The sequence below is a fragment of the Megascapheus bottae genome, chromosome 13, assembly GCF_031878675.1.
Source record: "Megascapheus bottae isolate mThoBot1 chromosome 13, mThoBot2.hap1, whole genome shotgun sequence".
Lineage (NCBI taxonomy): Eukaryota > Metazoa > Chordata > Mammalia > Rodentia > Geomyidae > Megascapheus > Megascapheus bottae.
This window is the reverse complement of record NC_143521.1, coordinates 30,471,757-30,485,276: the sequence shown is the minus strand read 5'-3', so window position 1 is coordinate 30,485,276 and position 13,520 is coordinate 30,471,757. Positions and strand designations below refer to the sequence as shown.

Here is a 13,520-nt window from a genome sequence, read left to right as displayed (position 1 = left end):
TGGGTCAGGAGGCAAGAAGGACTAAAAACCCCAACATCCCTCTTCCCTGAGGATTTGGGAATTGTTAAATTCTGATTTTGTGATTTAACACTCAGCTTTGCTCAGTATTGGGAATATGATTGGCCTGTCAGTTCTCATTCACTCATTCATTGCCAGCCTTTGATACTGATGTGGCTGTCTTCTCCTAATTTAGGCTCATACATAGAAAGAGATGTGACTCCCGCTGTCATGGAGGATGATGAGCTGGCCCTAGACCTAGAAGACTTGCTGAGCTTCTCCTACCAGGTGGCCAAGGGCATGGCTTACCTCGCCTCCAAGAACGTGAGTGGGAATGGTGCGCAGATGATGCCCACAGTCTTCTTTTCTTTTCTTTTTCTTTCTTTTGAGAATGGGGTGTTTCAAAGCCTTAATTTAATTAGAATGCAGAGTGTCATTTTGAAGTGCAGTAACCCAAAGCAGAGGAAATTTAGTTTCTTCATGTTCCAACTGCTGTCTCTTTGGAATTCCTGTTCTAATTTATAAGCTTTAAAGTGCAAACCTGCCTAAATGAGCTTCCAGGAATATTCTCTTATGTGCAGTGAATTCACTTAAAATTTTGGCTTTAAGATAGAGGGTAGGCTCCTAGAAAATAGGATAATCATTTTACTAGTACAAGCAGGGTCATAACTCATTATTTCTGTGCTCAGTGAAATACATAATACACAATTAGTCATTATTGAATCGAGATACCCTCACCAAAATATTATACGTATGGCTTACAAGGTATGAGTAAACAAGGGGTCAGAAAGAACAATGAACATTTAGGGAAAGAGGATGGGAAGACGATGGGATTGAAACTGGGAACATGGATTCTGAAAGACAAGAATTCTGTCAAAAATAGGACTAGCCAAAGAGAAATGAAGTCATAGCTTCCAAACTAAACGTCATTGGTGGCATTTCTGAACAATTACCAAAATTAAAAGAGGATACAGGATGGCAGAAATAAGACCTTCCTGTGTCCTTGGGAAATGTCAACTCCAAAGTGGCAAAGACATTTTAGGAGCCCTTTGAAAGGACATTCAGAGATGTATAAGAAGGAAATTTTCAGCTTAAAAAATACAATTTGACTATTTATAATACATCTTACTATGAATAAAAGCTGTCCTGAGGGCTGGAGTATTTATTAGAATTGATTTCAAAAGTGATTATAGTAATTAGCGTCCTAATGAGGAGACAAAGAAGATGTGAATATCATTTGAGGTGCAATTTTGATATTTAAAAAAATTTTTGGTGTGCTGAATACTTTTTTAAAAAGTTGGATTTTAAAAAAATAGTATAAACAACATTTTAGTCTTAAAAATAGTTTTCACTCTTTGAAAGTTAAAATGAATTTAAATGGCTTTCTTTTTCTCCCCAATCTAATAGTGTATTCACAGAGACTTGGCAGCCAGAAATATCCTCCTTACCCATGGTCGAATCACAAAGATTTGTGATTTTGGTCTCGCCAGAGACATCAAGAATGATTCTAATTATGTGGTTAAAGGAAATGTGAGTATCCATTCTCTGACAGTCTTGCAAAGGATTTTGAGCTTCAAGTTTTGATTAAAAAAAAATACTTGTTTTCTATGATTTTCATAATGCAAAATCTACCTTGTAATGTCATGCATTTTAGCAGTCAAATTAAGTGTACTCCAGCAAAATTTGCATGGAATGCTGAACGTTTCTACTACTAACAGTTGATAATAGAATTCCGAATTCTAATTGTGTAATTATGGGGCATGTGAAGGAAACAGAAATAGCCTTAATTTTCATTGTAGCCTGAGAATAGCAATGAACTTGATTTTTCTCAAGTGTAACAAATGTTAGCCTTGAAGGTCGCAGCAGGAGAGTTTTTTGGAGATTGACATACTATGTGAAAGCGATTAAAATCTAAGATTATGTTCTGAGTTAGCCATAAGGACTGTTGGATCTTAGAGTCAATAGAGGTCTCTTAAATAGATTCATAAGTAATCAGTGATTTGGAGGACATAATGACATTTTTTTAGAATGCTGAATTATTTCATTGTCAGCTTTCATTGTATCCTCAGAACAAACCCATGGCCTACTGTGCAAAGACTTTCCAATCTTAATAATGGGGGAAGTAAGGTACAGTGTATCTCAGTGGTTTTTATCTGATGACATGGGTCAGTAGAGGCTGAAACCAGAGCTCATAATTTCCAGAGCCAGTATCCCATGGGTATGTAAAGCTACATTCTCCTTTGCAATTATTCTTCCGGGCCTGTTTGCCCAGGCCCATTTGGACAGTACAGATTTATTCTTGGAGATAGATTCTGTGTCCCTTATGATAATGTAATGCTTTCTCCTTCATCACCATGCCATCTTTATTGCCTGTGTTCAACCTGGTTTTATGAAAATATGGCTGGGTTTATCTCCTGGCCAAACTGCAATTCCAAAAAAGTTTTCCCCCAAGCCAAGTATCATCATCAGGTGAGTTTGTAAACAACTACTGTCCTTTCAGATAATGGAAGGAAGAATGAGAAATGGTTCTTAGCCCAGGACCCTGTCAGTCAAGTGAGGCCTATGTAGATAGAGCCCTTACTAGATTATCGTTTTTAAGTTCTTAGCCTGAAATACAGAGGACTAACCAAGAAAAGCAACATACTCTAACCATTGTTATCATTTCACAGTGGTGTGGATGTCAGTGTTACAGATCCCGGTACATGTAGTGATGGATGTGAAGGCATTTGTGGTACCACAGGCAGCTAAGTCACAGACAGGGCCAGTGAATGTTTTCGTTGGGAAATTTTTAAGTGCTTGATTTTACCTAGACATTGGTGAGAATAAAGATATGATACCTTCCAGGTACACAAACACCTGAATTCAAGGCACCCATATATCTCAAATTAATAGCATCAGTTGGCGTGTTAATACAAAATCTGAAGGTGGCTAATATAAGATTTTGTTGGTGGCATTGTTTTTAGCCTACTAAAATAACTTACTTTCTTTCTTCTCTCTCTCTCTCTCTCTCTCTCTCTCTCTCTCTCTCTCTCTCTCTCTCTCTCTTTCTTTCTTTCTTTCTTTCTTTTTCTTTCTGTGGGTCATGGGGCTTGAACTTGCCTGGGCACTGTTCCTGAGCTCTTCAGCTCAAGGCTACCACCCTACTCTTGAGCCAAGCCTCACTTCCCTTTTTCTAGTGATTAATTGGAGATAAGAGTCTCTCCTTTGTCCTTTTGTGCCAGGGTGGCTTTGAACCTTGATCCTCTCAGATCTCAGCCTCCTGAGTAGCTAGGATTACAGGCTAGAGCCACCACACCCAGCCTTCATTCATTCATTCATTCATTCATTCATTCATTTTAAGTTAAACATCTTATTTGAAACTGACAGGAAATCATGGCCAAGAAAGAAACAAAACTCTCCATTCAGAGAGGAGCTCCAAAATGGAGTCCCATAAAATAACTCTTAAGCCTAAAAAAAAAAAATTATCTTCCTTGTTTTGAGTCCTAAAAGGAATGAGAGAAGACTTGATTTAGCTTTTCAAGGTAGATTAATATCCGGAAATCCAGCTTGTCTCTAAGGCATAATCGCACAGTATTTGTCTTGACTTTAACCAGAGGTGTCAGGCTGTGAAGTCCAGCTGTGCAGCTGAAATACTGATTCTGCTGCTCCTCACCTCAGAACAGCCACCACTGTTCATTGAGCACTTGTGATGTGAATGGTTTTTCAGATCACCAAGTTAGAGTGTGCTAATAAGCCTTTCTACCCCATACCATCTCATTGTCTCATGAAGCATTTCTTAAAATTGGAAGGGTTATTTTTGCCTCACAGGAAGAACATTCTCAGGCTAAATTATCAATGTATAAGTGACTTTTAATGGGTTAGGGAGAGTGAGTTTGAATTGCATATGAAAACCCCCAGAATAAAAGGGAAGGAGAAGAGAACACAGGCCCAGGTTGGTATAAAAGTTCCACCAGGTGCTCAGACCTAGTTCCTTCTACCTTTCCACATTTCACCAGTCCTAGCTGCAGTATTCATCTTCCTGGCCCAGGTTGCACACCACATAGACAGCCAGTCTCCCACATCCAAAAGGCAGGGAGGAAGAGACACCACCAGAAAGAAGGTTAGAGAATACATGCTATTTAAATTTAAAGGGGTTTTTCTAAAGTTGCCAAATGGTACTTACACCTTAGTGACCAAAACTGCGTCACATGCTTCAAGGGCAGCTGGGAAATGTAGTCCTAAGATGAGAGGCCATATTTCTTGTCACTAAAGTAGAAGAGGGGCATTGAATGACAACTAATGAATCGACTTGGCACAAAGCTAATAATGGATCGAGGATTGGAATCTGCCTGTTGGTCTCTGAGTTTCAGGATCTTAATTTACTGCACTGTACTGACTTAATGTTCCCATCTTTAACATGGGGCAGCCACTCCTTTCAGAGACCATGGGCAGGTATAGGTAAAGAGACCATAGATAAGGTTTTTGTGAGATGGTTCTTCAGTTCTTATCCTTACCTTTCAGTAGAAACAGCATCTGTAGGAATAGTTCCTGTTCTGTCTCTGGAGCTTCTTCATTAACCTGTTGTGCTTCTCTCCTAGGCCCGACTGCCTGTTAAGTGGATGGCACCCGAAAGCATTTTCAACTGTGTATACACATTTGAAAGTGATGTCTGGTCCTATGGGATTTTTCTGTGGGAGCTGTTCTCTCTAGGTAACATGAGCCTTATCAAAGACACCCTCATTAGACTCAGAATATCTTCTTGGGGTTTCATGTGATTAACATGGGTTTGCCAACTGTCTGTGCCCCAGGAAGCAGCCCCTACCCTGGGATGCCGGTGGATTCCAAGTTCTACCGGATGATCAAGGAAGGCTTCCGGATGCTCAGCCCTGAGCATGCGCCTGCTGAAATGTAAGACACCCCGCCCCCACTTTTAATTTCCTTTGCAAAGGCGGCAACCTAGATATTTGACAATTTTCACTACTGTAGTTTGGAATGTCACTTGGTTCCTTTGGTATTCTGGATCCGATATCACTGCTTCCATTTCTCATCACCTGCTACTTGCCAATAAGAGTACACAAAGTTTTCTCAATGTCTCCTTCATACATTGTTTGAAGCATATGCCGTTTCATGGTGTCTGGGTGCTTAGCCCTGGCTTCTTATTGAAGTTGTCAGGGGCACACTTGGGAAGATCTGTCATGAGCCTGGAAGAGTATTAGTCATGGCCCTTGTTTTGCAGATATGATGTAATGAAGACTTGCTGGGATGCTGATCCTCTGAAAAGGCCAACATTCAAGCAGATTGTTCAGCTCATTGAGAAGCAGATTTCAGATAGCACCAATCATGTGAGTAATCAGTTGGTCAGCCTCAGCTCCATTGCCTGGTGTGATCTTGAGATGGGTGCTCTGACCCTTGAGCCACAGCTCCACTTCTAGCTTTTAGGTGGTTAACTGGAGATAAGTCTGGGATGCATTCCTACCCACACTGGCTTTGAACTTCCATCGTCAGATTTCAGCCTCTCGAGTACCAGCAAGTACAGGGGTGAGTCACTGGTGCCTGGCTCCAAACCCTTGTTCTCTAAACAAAAGAAATGAGTTGTGGAGGGGGAAGCACAGGGGAATTTGTACTCAGAAGTGTGGAAGGACATGTTCTTGTAAGAAGTTGCCCTAATTTTTCCTCCACTCTGAATGTTGATTGAGGGCCCCCGATTGTTTCACTCTCACATGTCATCATTCATATCATGTGAGTCGAGTAGTATAAAAATCCACAGTGAAAGCACAGAAAGTGTCTTTTCCATTGGCTACTACAGTGAAGTGGACTTCTCAAAACATCCACAACCAGCCGATGGCAATAGCTCTCGTGCCACAGATGGCCGCCAATCAGCAGGCAGGCAGAGTCCTTTGAACTGAGAAGATTGTTCCCAGGGATTTGCAAAGTGGAAAATGAAAACTCAAATCCATTATTCCTCTCCTGCTTTTAAGGATGAATCAACCGTTCTTACTTTTGTCTCAGATTTTTTTTTTAAAGCCACTTTCTTTCCTTTCCAGGCTATGTGTTTAGAGCAAGTTCTTTGTTTCATAATAGCATGCCACTGATACTTTAGGATTAAAGTCCGTTCTGCAGGGTGCCACAGTGTATTTCAAGTTAAACAGCATTTTCCACCCAAATGCTTTGATTCCTGACATAAGATCCCTGGCAGAGCCTTGGGTTGGTTTCTAAATAGATTATATTGGCAGTTAAGTAGTACTTGGCTATAATTTGTAAACCTTTTTAATAGGCTAGTGGTTGTTCTCAGTTGTGAACCCATCAAAAGGACTACTCCTGAAGAGGGTTTTCCCTTACTTTTTGAGTAATTTCCTTAGGGGCCGGGAAAGTAGAGGGTTAAACTGGGCCTGTATGTGTTTTGTCAGTACGATTGGGTTTTCGCTGCCAAGTGTTTGCAAACCACTTTTATTTAAGTCTTGGGTCCAGAAACAGTGGCTCACACCTCTCTAATCCCCAACTACTTGAGAAGCAGAGACTGGGAGGATTTCATCTGGAGGCCAGCCTGGGCAACAAAAAGCTAGTGAGACCCTGTCTCAACAAATACATTGCATGTGGTGGTATATACCCATGATCACTAGAGGAGGAGGTAAGAGGATCACTACCCATGCCTGGCCTTTGTAAAACTGCGCGACCCTATCCAACAAATATGGGCTCAAGTTACAGAGTGCCTTCCTGCCTTTTAAAGATGAAACCCCAAGTTCAAATCCTAGAACTACCACTGATAATCATACCCATGATCTTCGTGTATAACTTGCAGTTCTGAAGCTGCTAGTGCCCCTTGCTTGCTGTGATGATTGTAGAAGAGTTCAGTGTTGATTCTGGGCTTGTTTTTTACAGATTTACTCCAACTTAGCAAACTGCAACCACACCCCAGAGAATCCCGTGGTGGACCATGCCATGAGAGTGAATTCTGTCGGGAGCAGTGCCTCTTCCACGCAGCCTCTGCTGGTACATGAAGAGGCCTGAGCAGGCAGCATGCTGAGAGGGGTGGGGAAGTCTCCCCTGAAGGAGCAGTCCCCATTCTTCTGGCTTCAGTGATGGTTATTTTGTTTTCCTTCAAGTTGCAACCTACTCCAGGGTGGTTCCCCCCTCCCCAACACTGTAATCCTGTCTTTATGAGCACACTTTAGTGGCCGGTGATTTTTATCATCAGCTACCTTCCCATTACAAAGGTTCGAACTGTATATAGTCCTATAGCAAAATAGCTCCTACTGTAACCAGAATCTTCTGATTCAGAGAAAGGGAGGCTGCAATGGGGTAGATGTTCAGTGTTCTCTCTTAATGCCTCTCCATTCTGTACGAAAAGTATGGCTGATAGTTTATTTGAATAATTAGGAATTGTCACCTTTGGCCTAAAGAACAGTCCATGATGATACAAAGACAAGCAGAATTAGAAACTGCAGCCTGAGTCCTTTATACAGAAAACAGAGTGACTAAAAGACCCAAACATGAATATCAAGGCTTAAGAAATCTCCTGTTTCATGCTGAGGAGTCTAGGCTGTGAAAATTTCTCCCCTGAGCATGAATAGAGACTCCACCATTGACTACCACAAGAGCTTTTGTACAGCTGACCCGGTTTTCAAATCGAGTTTGCTGCTCCAGAGTTGGAGACAGGGCCTCCCCAGCCGGTGTTTGTACATATTCATTATTGGTTGTGTGTCTTCATACAGTGAGAGGTGGGAAATCCACAAGCTTTAGTTCTGGTGCACAACCCTGGCATTATGTCTGCTCTGTAGTAATCAATTAAGAGCCATAGAAATTTGAAGGAAATAGTTAATATTTTTATTTTTTAAGGAAAAAAATATTGTAACTGCCAAGCACAATCTTAAAACCTCCTCTTTTAGCCAGTGAACTTGCTCTGTAGATTCTTCAGAACAAGCCTACCAGCTTCAAAGGGCCTCATCGTACTCAATGGATTGGATGCTGTTTGCAAAAGGGACTGATTTCCCATAGGGTTCTCACAGGAGTGAGCAAACGGAGATATCTCAGTTTGGATTCTTAGGTGGCAGGAAGTAGATGATCCAGCTTCCTTTTTGGGACCTGTCCTGGACATTGGGTCAGTATCGATTTTACTGTATATGCGTGTGCATGCGAGGATGCGTGTAGACAAGGGATTTTGGTGGGCATCCTTGCCCTGAGACCAAGAGGTCCTCCAGTATCCAGGAACCACCTTGGCTTTCATCATCATTTCCTCTTTCTCTGCACGTGGCTGTCAGGAGTAGCATGCTCCAGCTGACATAGAGGCTTGATCTGCAGTGGAGTGCATAAGGACCTATTTATTTGCAATCCACGTGCACGTAAGGCACTCTCATTTATACTCAACATACTGTATCCATTCCATAGACTTTAGATGATGCTATTATTCCACTGAAACATATTTAAATTTTCTGCTTTAGGCTGTAGCCTGGGAATGGTTCTTGTAGCTTATATTCCTCCTCCATCTCCATTACTGTCTAATACAAAAGATAAATCTATCCATGGCAAGATTTGCGTGTTGTCTTGCACAATTTGCCTCCACGGTTTTCCCCCCTCCATCCTTTAGTCTGCATTCAGAGGAGCCTTTATTCCGGCACTGACCATTTGCACTGGAGTTCTATGCTCTCGCACCTTTCCAAAGTTAACAGGTTTTGGGGTTGTGTTGTCACATAAGTGATTGTCGCCATTTTCCATACTTGGTCTGAGAAGTTCTTTGTGTTCTTATTGACTATGATTATAATAAGCAACGTAATTGTTCATTGTAAAATGTCTAGGTACTTCAGGGGCACATCATTGAGAATTTTGTCTTGGAAATTCTTGAAAGTTTATATTTTTATAATTTTTTTTACATCAGATGTTTCTTTCAGTTGCTTAATGTTTGAGATTATTTTGTGGCTTTTTTGTAAATATGGAAATGTAGCAATAATGTCTTTTGAATATTCCCAAGCCCATGAGCCCTTGAAAATATTTTTTATATATACAGTAACTTTATGTGTAAATATTAAGCAGTGCAAGTTTAAAAGATATTGTGTTTCATGTGTTTTTTTCCTAATATGTTGTCCAATTGTTGACAGTTCTGAAGAATTCTAATAAAAATGTAAATATATAAAGTAAATGAAGGTTTGTGTTTTTAATTCCTTAAAGTGCATTCACCCCAACAGAAAATATTATGTCTAGTTGCATTAAAATGCACACAGGACCATTGCAACACATTTGGATGTGTATATATGCAGATTTAATAGATATTTGAAAAGAATTTTTGTATATACTATGTTTTTTCTCATTTTATTCTTGCAACCTGGGGTCTTTATTTAAATTGGAAAGTAAATGTAAAAGACATTTGAGAATTTTGCACATAGCTATGATTATTAAGTTGATTCATGGGAAGTAATGTTTGTCAGGAAAAATAATAGTAACAGCAATTTCATGTGGTCCAATCCATTATACCTGGCATAGTTCCTTCTAAACCAGATTGTCTCCAAATTAGCTTGAACAATGAGGTGTAATACATGAAATTGAAATGAAGAATCTGAAGAAAGCAGTTTATATCCTTGCTTTGGCTTAGATTCTGAAGAGAGGTTATTTAATCATGAGATAGATCCTCATTTTTTTTTCCCCTAGCCCTTGCTTCTACTGGCTTCTGGAACAGAGTTAAATTCTTTCACTTACTTAGTAACACTTTGTGCCTAGGACATAGGTACTGCCCTGTGGCTGGGATAACCTGTGGTTCTAGATCAGTAGAATGAGCTTGAAATAAAGACCATGTGCACCATGCAATCCTGTGAGGCACCCAGAGCCATCAGTCTCCAGGTCCTTTATGGCTGTGTCATGTCCCTCTATGGACATATCTCCTGAAAGGAAAGTGGAGAGGCAAAGATGATCTGTAATAAAGAGGAATCCTCTGCAAGTCAGGAAGGAATTGTGTGTCTAGGCACATGTCAATAATCAGCGGAAAACAGACCCATATTTCAGTCAGGTGATGGTCACTATTTTATTACAGACAGATGGGTGCTAAGTGACCACAAAGCAAAGAGGTCCTTTCCAGATTGTTTTTTTTTTTAATTTCATTTAGCCTTCATTATGTGTTTAAAATCCTGAATTGGAAGCCATTGAGGGGCCTATAGATTATTGGTCTTCTCTTACTAGCCCTTACTTTTGATTGCCCTGTTGATGTCAAGTGCTTGATGCAAGAACTGCATGCAAATTCTAGTGCCCACCCCAGCTTTATCACTCACTGCTCTGTGGAGTTGGGCAGAGTAGTTGAAAGCTCAGCTCCACAGCAGCAGTCAAGACCACTTCATATGCCTTAAAGCCCAGGGTGTTCAGCCATGGCTATCACCGTGGTTACCTATGGCACTCTACAATGGCATAACCATAGACTGGCAGCCTGTTTTCCACTCAGAGATCAGCTTAGTCTTGTTCTTCTGAAGATTCTTGATCTTTGTTTCCTTATTTCAAAATATTTTCTGTTTGTCCTTAATCTTCAAAGTTTCACTATCATGAGTATAAGCTTGATTGTTTTTTTAATATATCTTTTCTGGGCTTCTTGTATCTATGGGTTCACCAATACTAGGAATATTCCTTTTCAAATTGCTGTGCCTGTCCTGTTTCTCTTCCTCTGGGACCCCACTGAAGCTTACTCTTTCCTCCATGTCTCTTAATCTATCAAGCATGTCTTTCTTTCAACTTGCTGTGCTGCATGCAAGATAATTTCAGTCCTCTGAGCCATCCTTTAGCTTCTATCTATGGAGAATGTTTTTCGGCACTTTCACTGAAGCATTAACACGCCATAAAATGTATCCATGGCAAGTATATATTCAGTGATTTTATTGTACAACTAGTCTCACAGTTGTTTTAGAATATTGTCATCTTTTAAAAAAAATCCCTCATGACATACTAGTTTGAAATGAATTTTAGCTATTTTTCCTTATTTTCCTCTGAAATGATACCGTATACTTGACTCTCATAAGCTCATAGACTTATTCTCTCTAAAAACATCTAGAGAGATCTAGATGTTTTGGTTCTAGAAATAGCAGTGGCAATTGTTAATTACTTTGCATAGCTTATTACCAGAAGTGACCATGATGGTAGTTACTATTTGCACTAAGACTGGATCTATATTTGTTGTTTTTGCTGTGTTACCTTAGTTAAACCTTAGGATATACTTAGGAAGTGGGTATGTTTATCGCTATTGAAAAGTGAGAAAACTGACTCTGAGAGTCTCACTAACTTGCCTTAAACCTGATGGTGATGAACAGTGAAGTTGAGAAGAAAGCTGTAGTTTATTTATTGACCTCTGCATCCTAGAATTATAAACAGTGCCTTCCTTTGTCAGTCTAGTTTGACATGAGAAGTCCCTTTATTATTCATGGAGTGACACTTTATTTTATGAAACATTAAAAATACAATAAAAGAAATCAGACCAAATACTGCCACTATTGCTGGTGCCTAAGATGTTAAAAGGATGATTGAGGGCCAGGAGTTTGGCCTAGTGGTAGAGTGCTTGCCTAGCATGCACGAAGACCCAGGTTTGATTCCTCAGTACCACATACATACAAAAAAGCTGGAGTGGTGCTGAGGCTCGAGTGGTAGAGCTCTAGCCTTAAGAAAGTCCAAGGACAGTGCTTAGGCCCTGAGCTCAAGCCCAGGACTGGCAAAAAATAATAATAATAAAGCTGATTGAAGTTTAAAATGATATAAGGCATAGAGTTAGCTGGTGCTTTTATAGGTACATTATCTGCTCACTCCCTGGATTGTCACATGAATTTCTCATCCCTCCCCTGTCACCTTCCCAGGAGCACCTCTCCTCTTGTGTTTCAAAAACAGTCTTGTCCTTCTGAGCCTTGTGAGAAAAAATGCCATGCTGGACTCCCCTTGAGCTGCAGGTCTGAACAGTGGTGAGTAGACTGGAGAGGCAAAGGGAGGATCTCAGTCCCAATGTGAGTGTGAGAGAAAGTGCCACCTCTCCCTCACTTCAGCTGTTCTTAGCTGCTGGTTATAAATTAAGAAACAGCTACCCATATGTCTGCTCCTCTGCCATTCCATGCTTGTTAAATGCAGCCTTTCTGATGTGGGCTCTTCTAGGAAAGGATTTGACCTCACCAGGGCTGGATGAATGCATATTCTCAAGTGGCTTGCCTATGTCTCCATCCATGGTTGCTTTGAAGTATGTGTGCTTTTATGAGCACATCAGCTGGACTGTGGTAGATTTCATGAGACTGATCTTTTTCTTTGTGGTCTGTGGCTTAGCAGTCACTTTTGTTCAATACAAATGAAGAATGAGGACAGGCAAAAGGACTTGCTTCATGGCTGATTGTCTCAGGATATTCTAGGGAAAACGCAAACCTTGTGTCCACACAACAGGATGCCTGGCCTGAATGCTGAACTTTGCTTCTATGACAGTTTGCTTCTAATCAGGCTGCATTTTACTACTGTGGAGTGTTTGGTATAGAAAATTCAAATGGATAAATTGATTTTCTCCACTGATACAGCCATATTCCAGTCAATATAATACAATGTGTAAATAATTTTATTTGGTGAGCTTATCAATTAGTAACTATATACAGTAACTTTGTTATGAAGAATATAGATCCTAACAGGTTCAGAGATGAAGAATTCTATAGTTGATTAGTTATAGCTGCATGGACATGAGTATGGAGAATTTTATCTGTGTACTTGTATTTTATACTTCAATTTAATGTCTTCAATAACCACATGTAGTAGTTATTATTCCATAGATGAGAAAACAAGCTTACAGAGGTCATGTTGGCTGCTAAGTGGCCAAGGCAAAATTTGAATCTAGGGAGTCTGACTTCAATTGGGTTCTAATCACTATATCAAATTCTCTAATTTTTGTTTTTATTAAGACAACCTAGGTCAGCCTGTTAATAAACACCAAAAAAGGTCTCAGGTTTATTTCTGGTATAAGATACAAAAGGGCAGTCTTCTGTACTTACTAGACACGAGTTTCATGGATTCCTGCCTTTTTTTTTCTCATAAGACAACAAGGATTGCAAATCCTGGCCTTGCTGAATGAGATGACTTTTCTAACATATCCCAAAGAGAGATGATAGTTTAACCAAGGATTCTGCAATGTGAGATATCTAAGGGTGGCAGGGAAATTGAAAGACAATACCACAGTGTAAGGATTTTAAAGACCTCTCTTGTACTGTAACTCCTAAAGTGACCCCTTCCTGGAAGGCAGAAACAGTTCTAGGCAAGCCTAGATGAAGTAAATATTGTGACTCCCAAGTTTCTCTTAATGGAATGTGGAATTGTCTTTTTTTTTTGCGGGGGGGATTCAAGATAGGGTCTCAAACTCAATATCTGATGCTTTCACTCAATGACAGAGGCCCTACCATTTGCACCAGACCTCTAACCCTGAAAATGTCAGTTCTGTATCCTTATTATTGCCACTGAATCCTAGTAAGTGAAAATGCCAAGAAGCAAGACAGTAACAATATGGGTTCAGGAAGTCACTCTCTCCAACCCATAGCCGCAACAGGCCCTCATAGACTACCTTTGGG

General features: G+C 40.2%; 1 protein-coding gene across 1 annotated transcript in view; it reads left to right on the top strand.

Annotated features, from left to right (window-relative positions):
- Nucleotides 1-9,088, top strand: part of Kit (KIT proto-oncogene, receptor tyrosine kinase) — an 83,459-nt gene extending 74,371 nt beyond the window's left edge. The window contains exons 16-21 of the mRNA XM_090343586.1: nt 194-321; nt 1,405-1,527; nt 4,575-4,686; nt 4,785-4,884; nt 5,213-5,318; nt 6,856-9,088. Coding sequence (XP_090199712.1) covers nt 194-321; nt 1,405-1,527; nt 4,575-4,686; nt 4,785-4,884; nt 5,213-5,318; nt 6,856-6,984 — 698 coding nt within the window. The 3' untranslated portion in view covers nt 6,985-9,088. The remainder of the gene's footprint in view (nt 1-193; nt 322-1,404; nt 1,528-4,574; nt 4,687-4,784; nt 4,885-5,212; nt 5,319-6,855) is intronic.
- Nucleotides 9,089-13,520: the final 4,432 nt, after the last annotated feature.